Genomic DNA, 26,846 nt, shown 5'->3' with positions numbered 1-26,846 from the left:
TAACAACACTACTGTAATAACAATAATATTTAGCTCGTCCATTTTAACAAATTTCCATTTCAACATTCATCCTTTTTATGTCTCTACATGGGCTTAGTTTATATTTCTGAGAAGGTTGCTATTACCAATCACCCTCCAAGTACTTTGAAAAAGATTTACCTTGTTACCTGTGCTGTACATAATAATTAGGCGCCTGTTTTGTTGTTGTAGATTTATTGATTCTCTGTGATGCTGGGTACAAACACACTCCCTTTCCAGGATATTTGTGTTGTGCTTATGTGTGTGTGTGTGTGTGCTTGATGCCTTAAAGCGCTAACCATTATTTTACTGTATCTCTCTTACTTTAATCCTCAAACCAGGCAACAAATTATAAATAACACAAGTGCAGCTCTTCCCATAATTTAGAGCTTATCTTGAATTCATACATATCAGCTTTTTAAAATTATTCCCGGCTAGCAAATTATTCCCGGCTAGCAAATGCTTACTCCTTACAATAAAAAGCCTGTGTTTTCCCTTATAAAATAGGAATGCACCAAGACTTGAATGGCACGTTGTCCAAGGTTGAAAGAGAGATTTAAAATACCTAGATTGCCCCTTATTCTCACCAAATTTCCCCAGAAATAAAAAAAAAAAGCGAGGATAATAGTTTTCCTCCAGCTACTCTTAAGAGTTTTGAACTGCTGGTGGATGCATAAATAGCTGCCTTTTTTTTTTTTTTTGCAACTTCAGGATAAAAGATCCCATACAACCTGTTTCAAGTCCAGGTAGACCTGATACCCAAGTGGTAAAAAACAAGCAATTGAAAGGCATTTGTCTCACAAAGAAGAGAATCAAGCATTTGAAGTTACCCAACCTTTAAAAGCTGTTCTTCAGTGAAGGAGATCTCAGATTTTTAACTCTGTGGAATCTCTGAAAGGCAAGTGTGAAAACAGAGAGAAAAGTTCCAGAAAAACCTATGAGATGATTCACTGTGGAAAATGGACAGGATAACTCTAATCAGAGTTTTCCATTAACACAGTGTCCCATGGTGGCTCTGGAGTTAATAATACATTAATAATACATAAAGTTAATAATACATCCCTCCCAAATGATAGCAAGGACTTTTAAAAGAAAACCGAGATATTTCTTAAAACATCTCTTCAATTCAGCTTTGTTCTGGGAGACTACAATTCCTATCATGAGCCGGTTTGGGAATGGAACTTTACCACATTATTGACTTTGTTTTTTCTTCTTTTCTTTCTAAATAACAGGTGGTTGACCCTACCTTAGCAGAAATGGGAAAGAATCTCAATGAGGCCATGAAGCTGCTTGAAGACAATCAAAGGTATTTAATAGTCTTGGCAGAATTTCAAGAGGATTGCTGCTAATATTTATGCTTGTGGATCCTGTTTTAGGGAAATATATACTTCAATCAACCAGATTAGAGCTGGAAGGGATCTTTTAAGGTCTTCTAGTCCAACCTTTTGCTCAAACAGGAGACACCATACCATTTTAGACAAGTGACTGTCCAGTCTCTTCTTAAAAACCTCCAGTGATGAAGCGCCTACAACTTCTCATTCATTCATTCATTCAAGTTATATGCTGCCCATACTACTATTGAAGCAATTATGAGTGGCTAAGGATGCCCCTTGGCAGTTGCACCAAACTTAGTTTTTTGAAAATTGAACGTTAGCTCTGTTCACACAATGCAGTAAACCACCCACCAGCCCCCTAGAATTTATTCTAGCATGGTGTGTGAATCCAGCTTCTATAGTGATGGAGGCTGTAACATGTCTTCTCACCCAGCAAATTAGGTTCATGACATCATCCTAAAGTTATGTCACTGCAGCTAAGCAGACACACTAAAATAAACTTCAAACAGCCAGTGGTATGTGATAGATATTTCCTTATTCATACACAGGTTTTTCTTGCCTGTCCTATTGTTGGGAGAGAGAGAGAGAAAAAAAAAAGGGATAATTTTGGTTTTATGTGTTCCTGCGAAAATTATGCAAAGCTGTTTTTTAAAAGAAAGCACAAAACGATTCAGAGGTCAGGGGGACATTTCCTGTTATGAATCAGTGGGCTGTGCTTTGCTTTTGATAAGACAAATGAGTCATCCTTTGATTTCGGCAGTACACAATGGGACATATAAATAAGACTGGCTGACCAGCGTTGTTTCGGCATAGATTTTTTTTTTTTTAACCTGGTCATTTCATTAAAAGGGAATTGGATTCAGCACCTGGCAGCCATGTAGCTAATCCAATGTGGCTCTTTTGAACGAAATCCCGTTGTAAGAGAAAACATATATTGGCCAATCTGTCTCCAATTCCTGTTGTTTTGTGTTAAAATTAGGAAAGTTGAAGAAGAGAATGAAAAGAACTACACAAGAAAGGATATTCCTGGGCCACTTCAAGGCAGGTAAATGATCCAGAATTAGGTTTTCCTCTCTGTTTATGGTTCCCCCCCACACACACACTAATAATTTGGGTATTTTAATTTAGGGAAATTGAAGCTGGGGAAAGAGAATAATCTGAATTCGTTTGCCAAATCACGTGATATTGGTAACTGATAGCCACACTAATTGTCATCAGTGTGATGTGTGATTGTTGCTAACTTTGGGGCAAATGGATGATTGGTTTGTGTAAAGCTGAAGAGCCCATTTGGGCAACGGACTACAATTTCATACTCAATACAACAGTCTAAATCATTTCTCGGTCTCTCTTTGTTTTATTTTGTTTTCTATATCAAACTTCTTAGCCTGCCATTTCCCTCATAAAGAGGTTCTTAGCAACCTTAAGATGGGCGAACTTCAACTTGCCCGCGGCCGTTAAGCAAATCACTGTGGTTATTAAGTGAATCACATGGCCGCTAAGCAAATCCAAGTTTTCCCTGTTGACTTTGCTGACCAAAAGCAAAAGTCACCATTGGGGATCATGTGTCTTTGAGAGATTGCTTATCCTCGTCAACACATCCTGGTTGCCAAGGGCCGAAATTTTCATCATGCGACCAAAGGGTCACTAACAGTTGTAAGTGTGAGGACCGGTTGTAAGTAACTTTTTTCAGGGCCGTCGTAACTTTGAACAGTCGCTAAACCTGTTGTGGTTCACTGGCAACCTGTGCAGATGGCAGCGGAATCGGACAGTGGGGAAGAACGGGGACCACTCTAGGAGTCTGGAGAGGACTCGGATGAGGGTCCTGCGTCCGATGCAGCGATGGGGCCAGGACCATCTGGGAGTGGGGTGCTGACTCAGGAGCCTCCAGAGTCTGGTAGCAGCAAGGCAGAGGACCCAGGGGAGCCTGTTCCCAGTGCGCGTATGCACAGAGCTGCTAGAAGGTGAGAGCAGCTGAAACAAAAGGGGCGACTCAGGAGTAAGGCTGGGAGGCGATTGTCCCTCCCATAAGGGATAAAAGACAGGCCAAGGTGAAGAAATCTTTGCAGGAAGCAAAGTCGTTCACTCTGTTCAGATTAATCCTTGAAGCTCTGTGTGGACTTTGTACTTCGGTTGGTTTTTTTTATAGTTCATTTCGTACTTTTGTTGTTGGCAGCAATTCAAAGGAGAGAAAAGTGGGTGCTTATCTCGAGGGACTATTTGGGACTCATTTACCGGCTGGGAATGTACATAATTCCCAGCGTTGAAATAAAACAAGAGTTGGTTTAACTAAGTGTGTGCTTAATTACGGTCTCAGAAGCCTTGGTCAGAATGAAACCAATGATCGTAAGTCAAGGACTTACCTGTATGAAGCACGTCTACTTTAAAGTCGTCATCTTATGCCTCATGATCAAGGTGGATTTGTGTTTCTCTCCCTTCCTCCAGTGGACAGGACATGGTGAGCATTCTCCAGCTAGTCCAGACACTTATGCATGGAGACGAAGAAGAAGAGTCACTACAGTCTTATCGGTAAGTTTTGGTTTAATAGAGATCTGTCGAGGTTGTGGAAAGGGTTGGAAGGTGTCAGGCATAAAGAATCAGGGTCACATATTAAGTTCTACTTAAGATTTTTTTGCTCAAATCTGCACACCCATCCAGTCAATTAGGAGTCAGCACTAAATTGCTGCTAGAGTCAACAGAATTCAAGAGGGGCTGGACTTACAGCATTTGTGGACATGTAAGGATTCCAGGCTGAGTATTTTCTTGACTCTGCCTCCCAGGTTCCACCTTTTCTTCGCTTACAGAAGGACAAGTTTTGCTCATGTTTTTTAAGATGCAAAGTCATTATCTTTTAAGATTCTCTCCAAACACATAATATACCTAATGCCTTGCTCTTTTTTTTTTTTTTGAAAACAATTTTATTAGTTTTTAAAAACAAACAAAACATAAAAACATCCGCTTTCTTTCATAAATATATACAAACAGTGTGTCGGTTGGTTTATCAGTTTTTGTGCATTCATTTCGTAGTCTCAATTACAGTTATGTTACATAATAACTCATATTATCAATCAAAAATTATATATCCTAGTATCACTATGAAACAATCATTTGACTATAATTTTATTCATTCATACTTTATGAGATAACTATAATTTACGTAGTTTATTTTATAACAAATCATATAGTCATACCAAATCTATCCTAAAAACATTTTATAGATATAATATCAAATAACAAAGAAAAGAAAAAATATCTTTTTATATATTCCTTATTATCTAAAATTCTAAATATTCTATTATTGTATTTTATCATCCAACCATTTATAGAAAAGGTCCCAAATTTTATAGAATTGTTTATCCTCTTGCTGTTTTTTAAGTATTCCTTAAAAAAGCATGCTTTTAAAGCAAAAGGAAATCGGGTTTTGCAAATATTCTTATGCCTTGGGTAGATGGGGAGGGTTATCTTTCGGAAGATTAAAGTGATGACAAATTTGAAGAAGCTCATGTTTGCTGATCTACAGGTTTGATTTCCTGCTTCTCAGGAAAAAAAAAATTAGCAGCAGGCAATGTTGATTACCTGTAAGCATAAAAAATTAACAGTGAGGGAAGCAATTTAAGGAAGTGAAAAAGTAGCCAGAAAAAGGTTGAAGTTTCCAGGTGGCAGAGGAACTGAAGTCTACAACCAAGTGTTCTGTTGGGGGGAAAAAGATCTTTAGAAGCCGCCAGAGGAAGGAACCCATCAAGCCAACGATGGCTTTAAAAGCAAGTTAAAATCCAATCTACATCATACAGCGGACTGGATTTTAACTTGGTCTTAAGCCAACACCAGCTTGAGCAGCTGTCTAATCACTCTTTCGGGCCGAAAATAAATACCGCTTAAATATGATACATCCAGTAAAATGCCCCTTGATCATTTTTTTGATGTATTAGGGAAAGGCTTTTCTCAGCCTACAAATGAAAGTGTGATTTGTGTCATATTCTCTTTCTCTCTCTCCTGGTTTGCAGGCTACAAAACGTGGGGGAGCAGGGACACATGGCTCTCTTAGGACACAGCTTGGCAGCTTATATTTCCATCCTGGACAGGGACAGACTGAGAAAACTTACTACCAAAATCCTTTCTGACACAACTCTGTGGCTCTGCAGGCTCTTCAGGTACCCTTGTGTCGCTAATACTGAGTGTACCCTTTATCATAAGTGTGTAGGAAAGGAAGTCCCATTTAATCTAAACATCCAGAAACTAATTAGGAAGACAAAAGGCTACTTTGACTGTCAGTATTATTATTGTTGTGATTAGCTTACAGCGTTGTTACCATAGCCAGGATATCAGCATAGTAGTAATTTGGCTTGCCATGGTTCCAGCCCTGTTATAGGGCGTGCATGCGCGCTTCCCAAGGTGGGTGCCATAGGAGGGTGAGCTGGCTTTGCACCAGAGGGAAAGACGAACAGCTCTTTCCTGTAGCATCGCCCAAAACCCCTTCCCTTCCTGGAGCTGCCTTGCAAGCGGGAAGGTTCGGAGCTGTCCGGAATCTGACTGCCTGCACAGAGCACCACTCGTCTCCCCACAAAAGTGGTACCTATTTATCTACTCAATGTGGAATATGCTTTTGAGCTGAGGCAAGTGGTGGGAGCTCACCCTGCTAACACAGTGCTAGGACTCGAGCCGGCGGAGCTGTGACCATCTCCAGGGTGATTAAACCGCTGAGCCACTGCGCCCCTTATTGTCGGTTAATAAATAGTACGTTCAGTTGGCGATCCACTTTGGTGGCATCTCTTTCTGCGCTTTCAAAGACCTCTTTTTCTGTGTCTTAGCCATGTTAATTACAAGCTTAACATAGCGTTTTCGTCCCCCAAGATTTTTCAGAATCATCGCCGGGAATAAATTGCTTCAATTTCATATGAAGCAAGTGAGCTGGCACCCATTTTCAGGATGCTCACGTTTGATTCATCGTTGCTCTTGAACAGGTTTGAAAACGGGTCAGCCTACTACCACGAAGACGATCGCGAAGGGCTTTTGAAAGTCTGCAAGCTGGCGATTCACTCCCGCTATGAAGATTATGCCACCGAAGGTTTTAATGCTTTATATAACAAGCAGCCCATGGTGTACATCAGTGCTGCGGCGAGAACTGGCTTGGGCCAATTCCTCTGTAGTCAGGTAAGTTGAAATGGGCGCAGAGTTTTTGGCCTGCAAATCATCTTTACCTCTTCCTTTGCCGCCGTCGTATTATTCTTTATTCTCTGTTAATTTGTTAACCCTGGATTCTGTATCTCTTTCTGCAGCTTGGCTTGCCTCTTTCCTGTATGTGCCGAGTGCCGTGTAACACAATGTTTGGCTCCCAGCATCAAATGGTAAGGCTTTGGGGTTTGTTTGTTTGTTTTTTTACAAAAACAGAAATCATTAAGACTCCTGTTGCCTATTTTTATGCTTTCTTCATGCTATTCCCTCCTTTTTCTTTTATTTTGCTTGGCGATAGGATGTCGCTTTGTTGGACAGACTGATCAAGGAAGACCTTGAATCTGGAAGGCTGCCTGTATTACTGGTGGCCAATGCTGGTGGGTGATTTTAGCAAATATGAACAAGCTGTTTTTTCTGCAGTGCTGGAGGGTGTGTGTGTGTGTATGTTTGTCCCATAACAAATGTTAGTAAGTCACGGAGGAAGCAAAGCGAGGAACGAAGCGAAGTCGAGACAGAGTACAAAAAGAGGCATTTGGCAAGAAGACGCATTAAAAGAGTAGCCCGTATGGGAAAGCAGTCTACTTCCACCCATCAGAAAATGTGATGAGGTTGTGTGTGTGTGTGTGCGCGCGCATGTGAGTCTGTGTTTGAGTGGTGCGGTGGCCCAGAGGTGGAGCTCTCGCCTCACAACCAGGAGGCGCTGAGTTCGATCCGAGGTAGAAGCAGATATTTCTCTTTCTCGGCACATCGAGAATATATCTGCCGAACAAAACTCACCATTGGCAACAGGAATGGCATCTGGCCATTCAAATACTCTTGTCATGCCCCTGTCAGAATCTGATTCGGAGGGGGAGGCCGAGCAGCTGACAGGGAGTGGGAGTGTGGCTCCTTTGGGCTGTGGAGGAAACTGGGGAAGGGCAAAGTCCGGCTGGGCAGAGCAGGGGAGAGGTAGAGCAAGGCAGAGGGAATTCGGAGGAAGACCCAGGCCCACCCCCTCTTCATCCTAGGTCACGCAGGGAGGAACGGAGAAGGGAGCAACGTGGGTTGCATGACTTACGGGGGAGGAAAGGGCCCTGATTCCTTTCATTAGCTGCAGCTGGGAACACAGTGTTTAATAAGGGAAGGTGCTCACAGCCAACTGTTGAGAGCAAATCATGAATTATCTGGTATCGTTGAGGTTTATCTGTGTTCCTGGCGTCTTCCCAACTGTGTGTGTTTTGCTGGCCTTTCAAGTCTGCAATTCCTTCTCCTGCCCTGGCCAGTTAACTGCTGCAGCGTGGTTTGCGTGGATTTTTATTTACAGTTTGTATGTAACTTTGTTTTCGGACTGAATTTCCTCCCCTTAAAGACTGTTCTTGGGAGAGTTTTTTCTCCAGCTGAAGGTAACCTGGACATTGGGAGCAAAGTTGGAGGTACTAAGGGACACTTCTTGCTTATTTGACTGTGTTGTCTTTGTGCCGTGCCCCTTTGGGTCAACACATACTCTGCTAGCTCCATTCAGTAGCCCGGACTCCGCCCCGCAAGGGATTATGGGGTTGTTAAAAGAAGATGATGATGATGTGAGTCTGTGTGTGTGTGTATGCAGTATGAAGTAGTTGGTATCAGTGGTTGATCGCTCCTTTCTCTCTGATGGAATGAGTGGGTGGCCTTGAGGGAGGAGGGGAAGCATTACTACCTAGGAAACAATTAGGGAAGAGAGGCAGGAGCCATTCCCACAGGGAAGGAAGGGTTGACCGGGAGTGATGAGGGCCTGTTCCAAAACACTTGAAGAGCTCTGTTGTTGTTGTTCCTGTCTCTCTTAGTAGCTCTTGTCTTCGTAGCCTCCCATTGCTGTTTCCTCTCCGTGCAGGCACCCCTGGGGCAGGGCACACGGACAAACTCGGTCGATTGAGGGAACTCTGTGAGCAACACGGCATGTGGCTCCACGTCGAAGGGTAAGGGGGTCACCGTTGGAGAAGCGCTTCGTAGGAAACGTTCAATCCAGTCCAGGCGAGAGGGCACTGCTAGTAGGCAGACAGCTCTGGTTCACACAGATGGAAAAGGCTATTGGGGCAGCTGTCAAAATGATTCAAGAGCTCTGGACAGGAAACGGAATGGGGAGAGGCATCCCCGATGGTGGCAATTTATAATAGTGACAGATTGCGTGGCCGGCTGGATCCTTGTTCTCCTTCATACGCTGAACACAGATACATTTCAAAATGGCCTACTTAGAATGCTGAGTTCTGGAGAGAGACCTTAATACTAAACCTCCTCTTCTCCCATTGGGCTACCCGGCTGGCTTTCATGCCTAAGGCGGGACTAGAACTCTCAGTCTCCTGGCGATTGGCCCAAAGTCATCCCGCTGGCTTTCATGCCTAAGGCGGGACTAGAACTCACAGTCTCAAGGCGATTGGCCCAAAGTCACCCCGCTGGCTTTCATGCCAAAGGCAGGACTAGAACTCAGTCTCCTGGCGATTGGCCCAAAGTCACCCCGCTGGCTTTCATACCTAAGGTGGGACTAGAACTCCCAGTCTCCTGGCGATTGGCCCAGAATTACCCAACTGGCTTTCATGCTTAAGGCAGGACTAGAACTCCCAGTCTCCTGGTGATTGGCCCAGAATTACCCAACTGGCTTTCATGCTTAAGGCAGGACTAGAACTCACAGTCTCCTGGTGATTGGCCCAGAATTACCCAACTGGCTTTCATGCTTAAGGCAGGACTAGAACTCACAGTCTCCTGGTGATTGGCCCAGAATTACCCAACTGGCTTTCATGCTTAAGGCAGGACTAGAACTCACAGTCTCCTGGTGATTGGCCCAGAATTACCCAACTGGCTTTCATGCTTAAGGCAGGACTAGAACTCACAGTCTCCTGGTGATTGGCCCAGAATTACCCAACTGGCTTTCATGCTTAAGGCAGGACTAGAACTCACAGTCTCCTGGTGATTGGCCCAGAATTACCCAACTGGCTTTCATACCTAAGGCGGGACTAGAACTCACAGTCTCCTGGTGATTGGCCCAGAATTACCCAACTGGCTTTCATACCTAAGGCGGGACTAGAACTCACAGTCTCCTGGTGATTGGCCCAGAATTACCCAACTGGCTTTCATACCTAAGGCGGGACTAGAACTCACAGTCTCCTGGTGATTGGCCCAGAATTACCCAACTGGCTTTCATACCTAAGGCGGGACTAGAACTCACAGTCTCCTGGTGATTGGCCCAGAATTACCCAACTGGCTTTCATACCTATGGCGGGACTAGAACTCACAGTCTCCTGGTGATTGGCCCAGAATTACCCAACTGGCTTTCATACCTAAGGCGGGACTAGAACTCACAGTCTCCTGGTGATTGGCCCAGAATTACCCAACTGGCTTTCATACCTAAGGCGGGACTAGAACTCACAGTCTCCTGGTGATTGGCCCAGAATTACCCAACTGGCTTTCATACCTAAGGCTGGACTAGAACTCACAGTCTCCTGGTGATTGGCCCAGAATTACCCAACTGGCTTTCATACCTAAGGCTGGACTAGAACTCACAGTCTCCTGGTGATTGGCCCAGAATTACCCAACTGGCTTTCATACCTAAGGCTGGACTAGAACTCACAGTCTCCTGGTGATTGGCCCAGAATTACCCAACTGGCTTTCATACCTAAGGCTGGACTAGAACTCACAGTCTCCTGGTGATTGGCCCAGAATTACCCAACTGGCTTTCATACCTAAGGTGGGACTAGAAGTCACAGTCTCCTGGTGATTGGCCCAGAATTACCCAGTCAGCTTTCATACCTAAGGCAGGACTAGAACTCCCGGTCTCCTAGTTTCTAGCCCGGTGCCTTTACCATCAAGCCAAACTGGTTTACCTATTATAAATTTTATTCATTTGTTTGTTTAAAATGTAATAGAAATCAGAGGTGGCGATTTAAGGTGTTCTAATCAGCCTGCTGAAACGGCCTGTTTGTTTGTTTCAGGGTGAATCTTGCGACTCTGGCTTTGGGTTACGTCTCGTCTTCCATACTGGTATGTTGTGACTGTCGCTCTTGCTTATTTGCTTGTGTTTCTGTTTACGCACAAGCAATTCTTTACATACATCCCAAAAGCAGATAGGTGTTGTGTGTAAACTATTTAATTTACTTTCACTCTTGACTATTTTAAAATGAAAAATAACCATGCGCTTCTTTTGGCTCTTAACATGTGCCGAAGGAGGATTATTTTGAACTGCACTTAATCAAAATGTGGCTAGCTGCTCGTATTCATCCAACAGGTCACGTTTTAAGCTTGGTTGGCAGGGGAACCACTGTCTGTTTTTTCATCTGAACATTTTTTTTTCACCTTGTGCTCTTATTTTTTAAGCAAACCCTGGTGAGCCATTTTGGATAATTTTTTCATCCTCTCTGGATTCAGCCAGGTCTCATTAAAGAGGCCCGCAATCTCTTGTTTTTTCAGATGCGTTGAAAAAAATAAAACATGCAAAATTTTGGAAAAATGAAAATATTGATGGTAATCAGATCCTAGAATGTGTTGAGATGGACAGATTAACTTTAAAAGAAAAAGGGGAAAAAAAAGACTCAGAATACTATTTGATATTGAATAGATTTTATGAGGGGCTTAAAACAAGGGGTAGAAGTTAGAGGAAGAAAAATGATGAACAGTCTTATTAAAAACAGGGAAGATATATAATTATAATTGTTCTCAATATTAAAAATATGAGTTCAGTACAAAGAATGGGAAGTGTATTGTATGGGAACTGTAGTATTACTAGAGCTGTTAGTTTAGGTGTTATTATAGTATTATTATTATTAGTAAATGGATAATATTTTTTACAGTACTAGCTATGTTTCTTTTTTTTGTAAATAATATATCTGAACAGAACGCTGTATTCAAAAAAAATGTTTATTAATAAAATAAAATTTTAAAGAAGCCGCATTTCCGCTTCTCTAACCCCGCAGTGGCTAAGACACTGAGCTTGTCAATCAGAAAGGTCAGCAGTTTGCTGGTTCGAATCCCTAGCGCCACATAAGAGAGTGAGCTCCCGTGACTTGTCCCAGCTTCTGCCAACCTAGCAGTTCAAAAGCATGTTAAAAATGCAAGTAGGAAAATAGGGACCCCTTTGGCGGGAAGGGAAGAGCGTTGCTTCGTGCGCCTTCGGTGTTTAGTCCTGCCGGCCACATGACCACGGAGACGTCTTCAGACAGCGCTGGCTCTTTGCCTTTGAAACGGAGATGAGCACCGCCCCCTAGAGCCGGAAATGACTAGCACGGATGTGCGAGGGGGATCTTCACCTTTTAACCCCGCCTTCTTTTTCGTAGGCAGCCACCAAATGTGACAGCATGACACTTACACTCGGACCCTGGTTGGGTCTTCCAGCAGTGCCAGCAGTGACTCTCTATAGACAGGAGGATCCGTCGTTGGTAGGTGGCCGGTCCGTGACGCAGTGGAGGACAAGTGTCAGGATAAGCTCTCTGCAGCTCGTGGTTGACAGTAAATTGTAGCTGATCATCCCTCAGGGAGTCCAATTGCTCATGATTCCTTGGGAAGACCGTCGTCATAGTCCAGGCGTGTCAAACTCGATTTCATTGAGGGCTGCATCCAGATCGTATCTGACCTCGGGGCGGGCGGGGTCAGTGTGGTGGTGGGGGCGTGGCCAGCTCGATGTCACTCGTGTCGGGGGCGCCTATGGTGGCCCGAGTGCTCTGCCAGCAAAAACAGGCTCCCGAGCTCCGTTTTCGGCTGCAACCCTCCGCTAGCGAAAACGGAGCTCGTGTGGGCTTCCCGTGGCCCTCCCAAACTCCGTTTTCATTGGCAGAGGCACGGCGGCCCTATTTCCACGGCGGCCCTGCGGATCCGGCTCCCCGGGCCTTGAGTTTGACACCCCTGATCTAGTCCATGATTTAAAAAAAAACAAAAAACCTGGGGTTGATGAAGTTCGAACTCCAGACTTGTCTGTGTTGAAAGTACGCACTCTATGGTCCAACTCAAATCCAGGTCTGTAGTTTTATCATGGAGCAGACCACTTCATAAAAACCTGTGTCCACTTCTTGGAAGAAGCTCTAAAAGGGGAGAGAAAGATGGCCAAACACAACATGAGATGGATCAGCTTGTTTTACTGAATGGAGGAGGACAGGCAGGCAGGGGTGTGTGCGTCAAGAAAGGAATCAGCCTAGAATCATTACGTTCCCACAAATGGTCTAAGCCCAACCCCTCCTGAATTCCATTGGCTCTTCCCTAGCACCAATGTAATGCTGACCGTTAGTTGACTAAATTCTTGGGTAAAGGCATGAGCAATCAATTAGCTTAATTTGAACTTATTGTGTGGTCCCAGTCCTTCTGACTTGACCTTGGATGATTCTTAATAATAAATGCTTCTCTCTCTCTCTCTCCCCCCTCTCTCTCCCCTCTCTCCCCCCTTCTCTGTTTCTCTTTCTTTCCCTCTCCCTCCCTCTCCTCTCCTTCTCTCTCTCTTTCTCTTCTGAAGTTCTACCTGCCCAGTTGACTTTGCTTTAGGAGGGAAATTACAAATTGAAAAAATAATAATAAATGCTTCTCTCTCTCTCTCTCTCTCTTTCCTTCTCTCTCTCTCCCTCTCCCTCTCCTCTCTCTCTCTCTCCCCTTCTCTCTTTCTCTTTCTTTCCCTCCCCTCCCTCTCCTCTCCTTCTCTCTCTCTCTCTTCTGAAGTTCTACCTGCCCCATTGACTTTGCTTTAGGAGGGAAATTACAAATTGAAAAATAATAATAAATGCTTTTCTCTTTAATACTCCTTCCGATGTGAATTTGAGGCCTAGAAATCCCATCTTTTAAAATCTGAATTTCAATGATTTAAATAGGAGAAGATAGGTTGAGTTTTTCAGGCTGGCCTCAGGCAACCCTTCCTGGTTTCTGTTTCCCCTGCTTCTCTAATCTATATGGAGCTTTTGAGATGAGTAGAGGAAAATCCGACGAAACAAGAGGAGGAAGGTACACCTGGCGCTTACTTCTTTATTGGGTTTCTTGCAGTCGCTAGCAGCAGGCCTGACCTCCAGCCAGGTGGTAGAGAAACTGCGTGCTCTGTCCCTCTGGCTCTCCTTGCAGTATCTTGGCCACGATGGAATCGTGCAGAGAATTAAGCATGCCTCCCAACTGGTAAGGAGCGCAAATTGATTTGAGTTTTGGGTTTTCCTCAGGAAGTGATTGGATTCATTCTCAGAACTTGGGACCTCAGAGTCATTGGTACAAAAAAACCACCTCGTTCTTTCTCTTCTAAAGGTGCCAGCAGTGGGAGAAAAAAGCAGTGTGTCAAAAAAAGTGTATCTCAACCTTGACAACTTGAATATGCAGGTGGACTTCAACTCCCAGAATCCCCCAGCCAGCTGGGAGTTGAAGTCCAGACATCTTTGAGGAACTGTTTCTGAGCCTCTAAAGTGGCTGAGAATTCTGGAAGTTGAAGTCCAGACATCTTGAAGTTTGCAAAGTTGAGAAACCGTACAAGAGTAAAAACATGCGAAAACATTTTGATTTTGAAATGTTGATATCTCAATATCACAGTTAGATTTGAATGTATCACTTAGCGGGACATGTAGATGTACACGACTGATACAGGCGCTGTGTTGGCGCAGTGGTCAGAATGCAGTATTGCGGAATAACTCTGCCCACTGCCGGCAGTTCGATCCTGACCGGCTCAAGGTTGACTCAGCCTTCCATCCTTCCGAGGTCGGTAAAATGAGGACCCAGACTGTTGGGGGCAAGAGGCTGACTCTGTAAACCGTTTAGAGAGGGCTGTAAAGCTCTGTGAAGTGGTATACAAGTCTGCTATTGCTTGGGAAGGTGGGAAGGCAAGCATAATGGCAGAATGGTTAGAATGCAGTGTTTCAGGCTAACTCTGCCCACTGTTAGGAGTTCGATCAAGGTTGACTCAGCCTTCCATCCTTCCGAGGTTGGTAAAATGAGGACCCAGATTTTTGGAAGCAATATACTGACTCTGTAAACCGCTTATAGAGGGCTGTACATCACTACAAAGCAGTATATAAGTCTAAGTGCTATTGCTATTGCTATTATCTTTGGAATGGTTCCCCTGATTTTATTTATTTCTTTTTTAGAGTCAACGGCTACTGGAGAACCTGAAGAACCAAGATTTTATTCGAACCTCAGTACGTTTCCATTTTCAACCTTTCTTTTTCCAAAATGCCCCCTCCAAAAATAGCCTTAGTGGGGGCGGAAGGTTGATTTAAATGTCCTCTCAAAAGACTTCCTTCTATTTTTTTTCCAAATTTTATTTTCAAGGTTGAAGATGAATTTAGTTCTCCTGTGGTGGTGTTCAAGTTTTCGCCAGAAAAGTCGCATATAGGTGAGGACTGCAGAAGGAAAGCTCCTCATGATCCATAGACCTGTATTTTTTTAAAATCAGTGAGAAAAGCAGACACTTATGAGAAGGGACTTTTTATATTTTGCTAATTTTAGGTTCTAGCTTTCTAATATTTTCCCCTCCCCCCATTAGAGATCTTAAAAAGGATATTTAAGATGCTATATGTTTTACATTTATTAAAGATAGATCTTGGAATGACTACCTGTGCCATTGCTTTTGAAAAATTCTATAAATTGCAGGCTTCTGTCTGATAGGATGACATCTATTATTCACGTGAGCAAATTATCTGCAGGAAAATCAGGGCTGTATGCTTTTAAAATCCCGTATTATTTGTTTGTTTGATTGTTTGAACTTACATGCAACCTGCCGGTCGCATAGATTACTAGAATATTATTTTAATGAGCAGTGTATCAATATTTTGAAATCCGTAAAGTAAGAATTAAACCTTGTCATCTTAACTTGCATAAAAAATAACTCTGAAAAAAAAACTAGCTATTGAGGAAAAAAATGCTTCTAGCAGCATGTTAATTTCTTCCTACTAAATCAGTGTCACTTTTTCTTTCTTGGAGTTCAGATCAGATGCTATACGCTGCGCAACCGTCTTCGGTCACCGGGAACGAGAGGGACGTTGGTGATACCTTTAACCAGTGGGTAGGTACAGTTGTTTCTTAACAGCGTGCAGATCATGAGTTTGGGACTCAAATCCTGTCAGTGTTCCAACTAGCCAACTCCAAATCAATAAACTCAGAGACCAGCATTTTCTCAAAGTTCCATTTTATTAGAGTTTGTCATATTGGAACATCTGGGAAAACCCGAATCTGAGAGTCTTGGGTTTTCCCTTCAAAAAAAAGAAAAATCAAAGAGCCATCCTCTGCACCCACCAGTCCATCACATGGTGCAATCAAATCTCTCGTCCCAACTGGAGACATCCCTCTAGTCGCTCCCCTCCAGGTGCAGGGCAACATGTCCTTGACTCTCTGAGAAAGGAATGTTGTTGTGTCTAGTCTTCTACCCGACTATGAAATCCCCCCTCCCAAATTCCCAGGCACTGAATGTGGCAGCTTCGAAGCTTCCGAGTAAAAAACGTCTTCCAAGGCTGACACCTGATTTCTTCAGGGGTGAAAAATAACCCAGTGCATGCCTGTCGGATCCAAACTTTCTCAAACTTTCTGAAAAGAATGTACAAATGTTACTTCACCAGGCAAAGGAACAATGTTTGAGCAGATACGCTTGTCTTAAATTCTTTACTGGGGCATCAGTTCCCTCCAGGCAACTAGGACAGGAGCCTATTTTGAAATCTTCACAGATGAGAAAATAGCTTGTGATTTATATGCAGCAGGAAATCTATTCCTTTCCTTAATCTGGGCTTTGCCTTGCTTGCTTGCTTTCTTTTTTAAGCTTGGAGAACAGTTGGCGCAGTTGGTCCCTGCCAGCGGGGTGGATCTGGTTGATCTGGAGGACGAAGGCACCTGTGTGCGTTTCAGCCCTTTAATGACTTCTGCAGGTAACCGGCTTCCTTTTGTACCCAGTGGGCAATTTTCATTGAGGGTGGCAAATGACGCACTTCCTTAAACATCGTCATTGGAGCTGTGGTGGCGCAGTGGTTAGAAGGCAGGATTGCAGTGGTTGTGTGAAAAATGGCCATAAGTCCATTTTTCATCGCTGTTGTAATTCCAATGGTTATTCAGTGAATGGGAGGTATTTGCTTGGGTTGCAGGATGACAAAGGCTGCCTTTGTACCGAAGACAGAAAACACGCTAACGTACCCAATCTTTTCAGTTTTAGGAACCGAAGTTCAAGACGTGGATCAGTTGATGGACTGCTTAAAAATGAAGGTCCCGGTTTTGAACTGCACTTTACAGCTGAGAGAGGAATTCGAGCAGGAAGTGAAAAGAACCGTTGGCTTGTCCTACGTGGAAGATTTTACCTGGCCCGGCCTTGGGGTGGTCAGGTATGTGGGTTCTGCCGAAACAGGGCAAGCCACTAGTATGGAGGTGTCTAACTCGATTTCATTGAGGGCCGTGTTGGTTATGTTTGACCTCGGTGGGTTGGGGTGGACGTGGCCAGCTTGGCGTCACTTGTGTTGGGGCGTCTGTGGTGGCCCAAGTGCTCTGCCAGCAAAAACAAGCTCCCGAGCTCCGTTTTCGGCTGCGACGGACTCCTGCCGCCCCTGCCAGCGAAAACAAGCTCCCGAGCTCCGTTTTCGGCTGCGACGGACTCCTGCCACCCCTGCCAGCGAAAAGAAGCTCCCGAGCTCCGTTTTGGCTGCGACGGACTCCTGCCGCCCCCTGCCAGCAAAAACAAGCTCCCGAGCTCCGCTGCTGCGACGGACTCCTGCCGCCCCTGCCAGCAAAAACAAGCTCCCGAGCTCCGTTTTGGCTGCGACGGACTCCGCCACCCTGCCAGCGAAAAGAAGCTCCCGAGCTCCGTGCTGCGACGGACTCCTGCCGCCCTGCCAGCGAAAACAAGCTCCCGAGCTCCGTTTGGCTGCGACGGACTCCTGCCGCCCCCTGCCAGCGAAAACAAGCTCCCGAGCTCCTTTCGCTGCGATGGACTCCTGCCGCCTCCTGCCAGCGAAAACAAGCTCCCGAGCTCCGTTTTCGGCTGCGACGGACTCCTGCCGCCCCCTGCCAGCGAAAACAAGCTCCCGAGCTCCGTTTTCGGCTGCGACGGACTCCTGCCGCCTCCTGCCAGCGAAAACAAGCTCCCGAGCTCCGCTGCTGCGACGGACTCCCGCCCCCTGCCAACGAAAAACAAGCTCCCGAGCTCCGTTTCGGCTGCGACGACTCTGCCGCCCCTCTGCCAGCGAAAACAGAGTCCGTTTGTACTGGCAGAGGGCGGCAGAAGGCCGTCGCAGCTGAAAATGAAGCCTGGGCCAAGCTTCATCCTTTGCTGTTTCTAGGGAAGGCCCCACAGGCCAGACCTAAGCACTCCGCACTAGTATATAAAATAAGAGCAAACCCTACACCCTTAGAGCACTGATGATGTTCCCTAGTTTGGTAACGGGAGCACAGATCAGCAGGGATGTGGGAAAAAGTAGGAAAGGAAGTAAATCAGTAATTGCTTTTGACTTGGTTTTGGAAAGGTATAAGGGCCAAAATGAAGAAACGCCAGAGAAAGACATGGAGAAGATAAACAGCGGCCTTCTGAAGAAGCTCAACGAACTGGAATCAGACCTGTTATTTTCTTTAGGTAATTGGCTATCTATGAAACGTGTGTATTCGTGTGTCAGAAAGAGATGCTTCTAGTTCTGCATTTGATCTAGAAACCAGGCTAGAAACCAGGTTTGATCTAGAAACCAGGCTAGAAACTGAATGACCCTGTATTCTGGTCCACGTTAGGCATGAAACTTGGCTGGGTAACTTTCAGCCAATCACCAGGAGACTGGGAGTTCTAGTCCTGACTTAGGCATGAAAGCCGGCTGGGTGACTTTGGGCCTATCACCAGGAGACTGAGAGTTCTAGTTCCACTTTAGGCATGAAAGCCGGCTGGGTGACCTTGGAGCTATCACCAGGAGACTGGGAGTTCTAGTCCTGACTTAGGCATGAAAGCTGGCTGGATGAGTTTCAGCCAATCACCAGGAGACTGGGAGTTCTACTCCCACTTTAGGTGTGAAAGCCGCCTGGGTGCCCTTGGACCTATCACCAGGAGCCTGGGAGTTCTTGTACTACTTTAGACATGAAAGCCAGCTAGACCACTTTAGATATGACAGCTGGCTGGGTGACCTTGGAGCTATCACCAGGAGCCTGGGAGTTCTAGTCCCACCTTAGCCATGAAAGCCTTCTGGGTGGCCTTGGACCTATCACCAGGAGCCTGGGAGTTCTTGTACTACTTTAGACATGAAAGCCGGCCAGGTGCTTTGGGGCCCATCACCAGGAGGCTGAGAGTTCTAGTCTCACTTTAGACATGAAAGCTGGCTGGGTGGCGGCCTGGACCTATCACCAGGAGCCTGGGAGTTCTAGACCACTTTAGATATGACAGCTGGCTGGGTGACCTTGGAGCTATCACCAGGAGCCTGGGAGTTCTAGTCCACCTTAGCCATGAAAGCCTTCTGGGTGGCCTTGGACCTATCACCAGGAGCCTGGGAGTTCTTGTACTACTTTAGACATGAAAGCCGGCCAGGTGCTTTGGGGCCCATCACCAGGAGGCTGAGAGTTCTAGTCTCACTTTAGACATGAAAGCTGGCTGGGTGGTGGCCTTGGACCTATCACCAGGAGCCTGGGAGTTCTAGACCACTTTAGACATGACAGCTGGCTGGGTGACCTTGGACCTATCACCAGGAGCCTGGGAGTTCTAGTCCCACCTTAGCCATGACAGCCGGCTGGGTGGCCTTGGAGCTATCACCAGGAGCCTGGGAGTTCTAGTGCCACCTTAGCCATGAAAGCCTTCTGGGTGGCCTTGGACCTATCACCAGGAGCCGGGGATTTCTAGTAACACTTTAGGCATGAAAGCCAGCCAGGTGCTTTGGGGGCCCATCACCAGGAGGCTGAGAGTTCTAGTCTCGCCACAGTCATGAAAACTGGCTGGGTGACTTTGGGCCAGTTCCTCTCTTTGACCTCCCGCTCATCTCACAGAGCTGCTGCTGCTGCTACGGGGTAAATAGGAGAGTGGAGAAGTAGTATGCATATTTATCTCGTTATTTATAACAATAATAAAGGTGGGTTTAAAAAAAATCTAAAGAAACCCCCATGTAGTCATACCACAGAGAAAATTTGCATTTATCCATTTCATCTCTCTTGGTGGAGTTATTGATCAAACAGTCTTTTTTTTTTCTTCTTCTTCGTTTCGTTTTTCGAAAGATCCCGGCATTGTGAGCAGGGGTTCCCACCTCAAAGATGCTCAGGAAGGGTCTTTCATGATTCTCTCCATGTATTCAATATTATTTCCAAGATGTAAAAAAAATAATAATCCCATGCATCGTTTGCCAAATCGCCCCAAGTTTTAAAAAGAGCACCGTGGAGAAAAAAAGGCATTTTCTTGTGGCCTCGGCTTTCTTCCCTTTTGTCAGGCTTGAAAGAAACAGCAGCCCAGGGTATCATCTTGTTTCGCTTTTGTCTCGTCTTCCTTCTAAGGGCCAGAATTTGGAGCGGAGAAAAACTGCATTTACATTGGAATGGTCAACGAGGATCTCGATGTCTCTGAATTGGTGGAAACAATTGCAGCTTCCGGTCGCGAAATAGAAGAAAATTCAAGGGTGCGTACAGAAGAACCCTGGGGTTTTGCAACCCAGATGGGCCATCGTGCAAATTAGCACGCTGTGTGCTTTGAGATGAAAAGGGTTGAAAAACCACAGCTGCGTTCACACGCACAACACTTGAGACAGGCTAAAATGGGGGCTGGTGGTTTGGATTTTTAGCAGGTGATGGAAAAACTCACCCTGGACTCCACCTGATGCATGAAGCAGGTCATTTTATTTTGATATGATATCTTTGCTGAACCATATATTATTCTGTTCAAATTCTAATTCTAATTTTATCCTGTTTTCTGTCCTATCGATTCTATTCCATTCCATTCCATTCTCTATTCTATTCTATTCCATTCCATTCCATTCCCCTATTCTTTTCTATTCTTTTCTATTCTTTTCTATTCTATTCTATTCTATTCTATTCTATTCTATTCTATTCCATCTTCTATTCTTTCCTATTCTATTCTATGCTATTCTATTTCATTCCATTCCATTCCATAGTCTATTCTATTCTATTCTATTCTATTCTATTCTATTCTATTCTATTCTATTCTATTCTATTCCATTCCATTCCATTCCATTCCACTTATTCCTATTCTATTCTATTCTATTCTATTCTATTCTATTCTATTTCTATTCTATTCTATCTATTCTTTCCTATTCTCTATGTATTCTATTCCATTCCATTCCATTTCATTTCTATTCTATTCTATTCTATTCTATTCTATTCTATTCTATTCTATTCTATTCTATTCTATTCTAGTCTAGTGTATTCCATTCCATTCCATTCCATTCCATTCCATTCCATTCTTCCATTTTCTATTCTATTCTATTCTATTCTTTTCATTCTTTTCTATTCTATTCTATTTCATTCCATTCCATTCCATTCCCTATTCTATTCTATTCTATTCTATTCTATTCTATTCTATTCTATTCTGTTCTATTCTGATCTATTCTGTTCTATTCATTCCATTCCATTCCATTCTATTCTATTCTATATCCAACACACTTCCTATTTTCACCAGAACAACAACCCTGTGAGGTGGATTGGGCTGAAAGAGAGTAACTGGCTCAAAGTCACCCAGTTGGCTTTCATGCCTAAGGCGGGATTAGAACTCACACTCTCCTGCTTTCTAGCCTCATGCCCCCTAGGCAAACTGGCTCTCTCATATTATGTCAATAAAGTTTTGGGGTTTGTTGGTCTGGATGTTGTCACTGAACAAATCTGGTTAATGTTTCTATTATTCCAAGGGCTCAGTCCACAGTTGCACCCTCTTTAATCCACACAAAGTGTCAAATACTGTAAGGTCTGACTAATAAACCAAGAGAAAATGTATTAGCACTCTGAAAATTGGCTGGTTCCTTTTTCCTCTCAGCAATTTAAATCAAATTGCCTTTTAAAAAAATACTAAATAGCTCTCCAACTTTAATGTCAGTAATTTTCTGTAAAGAAGTAGGCCATTAATGGATTAATTTTGTATCACTGGGAAAGCAATAATGGACTTTTCCCCCCAACCCTTTTGGTGTGCAGTTCATTTAATTTTCCAGAGTCAGCAGCAGTGAATTAAATGACATGATTAATGCTCAAATTAACCCATGGGAGCAGCTGGTGTATTAACGAAGGTTTTAGTAATGAAGGTGGCATTCAGAGCAAAGGGAGAAAAAACACAGCTCTTGCTTTTAATGATCCTTTTGAAAACGTGGAAATGCTTTATTTCCCCTTACTCCCAATCTAACGATTCTATTTCTAGTTCCCATAAAACTACTTCATTCATTAAAATAATTCCCTTTCACTTCATTACTTTATATCAAGGATGTCCAATCTTGCCAACTTTGTGGACTTCAAATCCCAGAATTCCTCAGCCAATGTGGACTTCAAGTCCCAGAATTCCCCAGCCGGTGTGGACTTCAAGTCCCAGAATTCCTTAGCCAGACATGCTGACTGGGCAATTCTGGGAGTTGAAGTCCACAACTCTTAAAAGTTGCTGAGGTTGGATACTTCAGCTTTAAATAGTACTTTCACATGGACAAGAAAGGCAAGTGATGTTTCTCACATTCAATTGATTTCTCTTTCTGGGCAGCTTTTGGAGAACATGACCGAGGTTGTTCGAAAAGGCATCCAAGACGCACAGGTTCAGCTGCAAAAAGCCAACGAGGAACGCCTTCTGGAAGAGGTGAGCGGATTGTGGGAGGCCCTTTTCTAGTTGACATACCTCTTCTCGATATTTTGCTTTTGGCACTTCATTTTTATTCTCCTGTTTCTTTCCAGGGTTTGCTTCGACAAATTCCTGTGGTGGGTTCTGTCGTGAACTGGTTTTCTCCATTCCACGCCTCGCCAAAGGGACAAACCTTTAACCTAACGGCAGGTGAGATAAAATTTGACCGGGCGAGTCTTGAACCCGGGATGAATTATTCTGAGATAATAGGAAACACTGGAGAATTTAGAATGTATAGAATGGCAGAGTTGGAAGGGACCTTGGAGGTCTTCTAGTCCAACCCCCTGCCTAGGCAGGCAACCCTACACCACTTCAGACAAATGGATATCCAACATCTTTTTAAAAGCTTCCAGTGTTGGAGCATCCACAACTTTTGGAGGCAAGTTGTTCCACTATATTAATTGTTCTCACTGTCAAGAATTTTCTCCTTAGTTCTAGGTTGCTCCTCTCCTTGATTAGTTTCCATCCATTGCTTCTTGTCCTGCCTTCAGGTGCTTTGGAGAATAACTTGACTTCCTCTTCTTTGTGGTAGCCTCTCAAATATTGGAACACTGCTATCCCGTCACTAGACATACCCAGTCCCTGCAACTGTTCTACAACCGAGACTTAGCTTGAAGGACATTCCTAGCCAACATCAAAGATCTTCCCCTTTCGTTTTCCCACCATTGCTTGGACGTAAGGGTTGACCATTGTAAGAAGCAGGAGTTTGGTGAGGTCAAGGTGCTCCAGACTTGGCAACTTTAAGACTGGTGGACTTCAACTTCCAGAGATGAGCAGGGATGGGCTCCGAGAGAGGAAATGCGTAGCTGCAATTCAGCATTGTCCATGAGGAAAATGGTCTTCAGATGCGCCATTTTTCTAGATTGTGCAAAAGGTTTCTCCATCAGCTTCCTGCAGGAGATTTTAGAAGAAAACACAAACTAATATTGCCCAAGGTTTGAAAGTATCTATGGAAATTCTTAGTCATCCAGCTCATGGTTGTCTCAAAGGTGCTTTTTTCAAGAGGCCACTGGGCTTTCTTGGATCAAGAAAGCCCAGGTGCCTTTTGAAAAAAGCACCTTTGGGCCGAGCTTTGAAAGCTCCCAAAGGCTAAAAAGAGAATATAGTTCACCTCTGACTCCATTCTAAATCGCTCCCGTTTTTCTTTAGATAGCACCAACGGATTGGTCTTGTCTAGAATTTTTGATTGGTGACCAGAATTATGTGTCAACTTGTAAAACGTTCCTATGCCTGTTTCCAAGTTGCCACAAGAAAGAGGGAGGAAAGACCTGAAGGAGCATAGGGCAAATAAAATCAGAAGCACATTCCAAGCTTATCTCACAAAGATTGTAACTTAGGCAACCAGGTATTCTGCCTGCGAAAATCCTTTTATTGGAGAAAGTGAGCGATGACACCCAGTGCATCAACGTGTTTCGTTGGAGAAGTTGAATTATGATACACCCAGTGGATGAAGACAGGGTCATAGGTGATTGTAAATTAGGGGTCTCATAGTCGGCTTCCTACAGGTCATGCCGGCATGTCGCGCCTAATAAATCTTTTGAAGCTTGGCTCGAGGCTTATGATTTAATTAGGGCGATCGGCAGAATCCTGACAGCACGATCTTAAAACTGGAAAGTAGAGATGATTTCTGAACTTTCACAGTTAATTCCAAACAATCACTTCAAAGATGTTCAACTCCAAGAAAAGTCAACCTTAGCACGGTCAGGGAAACATGGCACATGTCGTGAGTCCGAGGTTCTTAGGAGATCAGTATCTCTTCCTTCCTTGTGTGCATCCTATGATCAATGCATTGATCCAAATCTATTTCGTTGGCAGGTTCTTTGGAATCCACAGAGACAACATACATATCCAAAGCCCAGGGCACAGGGATTACCCCACCTCCAACTCCCACATCAAGCCGTGCTAAACAGAAGTTCCCTGGTAAGTTGACTTCATCTTCAGTTTTATTTTATTTTATTTAAAAAAAAAAAGCATTGAGAAGACTCCTTTCTATATTCTGGCTTATAAAGCCAGAATATCCTATTATGTTAGAATGGGAGTATCCAACCTTGGCACTCGTGGACTTCAACTCCCAGAATTCCCCAGTCAGGCATGCTGGCTGGGGAATTCTGGGAGTTGAAGTCCCCAAGTCTTAAAAGTGGCCAAGGTTGGACAAGTAGGACATTAGAATGTTCTAGAATAGGACCAAATGGGAGCGAGGCTCGTCTATTTGGTCATCTCCAAAACAAAGCCGGTGACGATGTCCTTCTTAGTGACAAACTACTATGGACGTTTCTGGGAGGAAGAGAAGAGTAAAACAGTAACCAACAGTATGTGAACCCTAGTCAATCTTTGTGGATCGCTAAGAAGTTAAGCAGATCCAATCTGGTTAGTGGCACCAGGAAATCCCAGGGCTGAGGCCTAGACTAGGAAGTCCAAATTAAATACTTACATATCTATTAAAAAAGAAAAAAAAGATCCCAAAAGATTAACGGGCAAATGGGGACCTCATCATGCTACAGGAATGTGTTCGTGTAGCTGCCAAGAGCCAAACTCTTATTTCATGGAAATCTTCTTTTAAAAAAATCAATGATTATTCTTCAAAATTTCTTTTGGTAACCTTCACCATTCAGCAGGCTGTACAGCAGGGGTCCCCAAACTTGGCAACTTTAAGACTTATGGACTTCAACTCCCAGCTGGCTGGAGAATTCTGGGAGTTGAAGCCACAAGCCCAGGGAAACAGCGTATGTGTGAATGGTTTTGGGTGACAGGAGGAAGAGACCACAGTCAGATAAGAGGCAGCTGAACCCACGGAAGGAAAGAGGCGTGGCAACCATCTCCCTGGTTTCTTGGCCTGTAATGGCGGGGAGAGAGAAACGTCCTTTGAGACTTGCAAGAGCCTGTTAATGTAACTAAACAATAAAGACAAAGCTAGTACAGGTAGCCTTTGACTTATGACCACAATTATGCCCCCAAATCCTGTGGTTAAGTGAGACATTTAAGTGAGTTTTGCCCCATTTTACGACCCTTCTGGCCACCGTTCGTTAAGCGAATCACTGCAAGTTACTATAACCCGGTTATTAAGCGAATGTGGCTTCCCCGTGGACTTTTGCTTCTCAGAGGGTCACAAAAGGGGAATCATAGGACCCCGGGCCCTGCAACTGTCATAAGTACATGCCAGTTGCCAAGCATTTGAGTTTTGATCACTCAGGGATGTCCCAAGAGTCGTAACTGTGAAAAAACGGTCCCAAGTCACATTTTTTCCGTGCCATTGTCGCTTTGAACAGAACTGCTTTGAATGGAACATGCCATTGTCACTAAACGGAACTGCTGTAAATCAAGGACTGACTTCTTATGTGGACAAGCATTGCAGAAAAACAAACTCCAATAGCAAAACTCCAAGACAGGCATTTCCTTGAAGTCCCATTTTATGGGAGTTGTCATACTGGCACATCTGGGAAAACTCGAATCTGAAAGTTCTGGGTTTTCCTCCAATAAGTAAAAAAAATTACAAATCCACCCCCTGCACCCATCATTCCATCACATGCCCCAATCACCATCCATTCCAATTTGAGTGTCAGGGCTATGACAGTTACTCCCATTTAAATCATGAGTCTCGAGCCAAACTTCCAAAACTTAAAAAGGATTTATTGGGAGTTAACATGCCGGCACTGCCTGGGTGTAGCCGACTCTGAGACATCATTCATTGTCATCCTTGGCCCTGGTTTCCCCCCACCCCCTGGGTGTATCGTAATTCATATTCTCCAATGGGACACATCCATAGCCAAGAGTCATCAATCAGGATCTCCAGTTAGAATTTTGCGCGGCAGAAACTTTGGTCACCAAGAAACTATCTTTGAAAACATTTATGGAATGCAAGCTGCCACACTGCTCTCCCCTCCTCCCTTTCTGTTGTCAACTCTAAAAAGACCGTAGAAATATTTCATGAGTTGACATTGAGACATCCCTTCAACCACTCCTCATCCAGGTGCAGAAATAACATGACCTTGTCTCTAAAAAAGAATGCTATTATGTCTTAACTACATACACTCCATGAAATTCCCCCCTCCCAACTTCCCAAGCATAAGAATATAGCGGCATTGAAGCTTCTGGTGCTAATAATGGCTTCCAAAGCTGACCCCGAACAGAGGCCAATCTTCCGCGTTCCCATGTTTCATTCCAGGACAAAAGCTGTTTAAACGGGCCGGGAGGAACTCGGATGGGGTCAGCGAGACCAGCTCAGTAGCCAGGCGACTGACTTGGACCGAGGAGAATTCGCAGCTTCTCCCCTCCAGCCGGAGAACGCCGAGCCATCGAGCGAAAGCACGCCGCCTCTCCCTGAGGTAACGACGAGCGTTTCCCCCGGCACAAAATCTCAGGCCCCGGGAAACGACCATCCGCTATCTGAGGAGCGAGAGACCCTTAGATAAAAAAAAACCAGGGCTCGGTGCAAATAAGACTTTTGCGCAGGGGTTTAAAAAAAAAGAAAGAAAAAGACAAAAAAGAAAAAAGCGACTTCGCTCCAGAAGAGAAATGGAACGACACGCTTAAAATGTGAACCGTGCCGGAGGTAGTCAGTACGAATTGCTATTCGTGTGTGATTGGCTGAAGATTTTGCACAAAAATTAGTGGAAGGC

General features: G+C 44.3%; 1 protein-coding gene across 1 annotated transcript in view; it reads left to right on the top strand.

The window, feature by feature from the left end:
- Window positions 1-26,846, top strand: part of PDXDC1 (pyridoxal dependent decarboxylase domain containing 1) — a 32,846-nt gene extending 6,000 nt beyond the window's left edge. Inside the window, 23 exon segments of the mRNA XM_087973372.1 lie at window positions 1,251-1,324; window positions 2,332-2,397; window positions 3,795-3,878; window positions 5,354-5,500; window positions 6,311-6,500; window positions 6,626-6,694; window positions 6,820-6,898; window positions 8,371-8,455; window positions 10,463-10,511; window positions 11,801-11,902; window positions 13,485-13,610; window positions 14,564-14,614; window positions 14,748-14,811; window positions 15,404-15,480; window positions 16,228-16,333; window positions 16,609-16,780; window positions 17,915-18,021; window positions 19,902-20,023; window positions 22,096-22,188; window positions 22,284-22,380; window positions 24,046-24,150; window positions 26,393-26,449; window positions 26,452-26,846. Of these exon segments, the coding sequence (XP_087829498.1) occupies window positions 1,251-1,324; window positions 2,332-2,397; window positions 3,795-3,878; window positions 5,354-5,500; window positions 6,311-6,500; window positions 6,626-6,694; window positions 6,820-6,898; window positions 8,371-8,455; window positions 10,463-10,511; window positions 11,801-11,902; window positions 13,485-13,610; window positions 14,564-14,614; window positions 14,748-14,811; window positions 15,404-15,480; window positions 16,228-16,333; window positions 16,609-16,780; window positions 17,915-18,021; window positions 19,902-20,023; window positions 22,096-22,188; window positions 22,284-22,380; window positions 24,046-24,150; window positions 26,393-26,449; window positions 26,452-26,639 (2,310 nt within the window). The 3' untranslated portion in view covers window positions 26,640-26,846.

Source organism: Notechis scutatus, chromosome 12 (assembly GCF_049901735.1).
Source record: "Notechis scutatus isolate UNSWTSFEM ecotype Mainland chromosome 12, rNotScu1.2, whole genome shotgun sequence".
Classification (NCBI taxonomy): domain Eukaryota; kingdom Metazoa; phylum Chordata; class Lepidosauria; order Squamata; family Elapidae; genus Notechis; species Notechis scutatus.
This window is presented reverse-complemented; position numbering and strand designations above follow the sequence as displayed.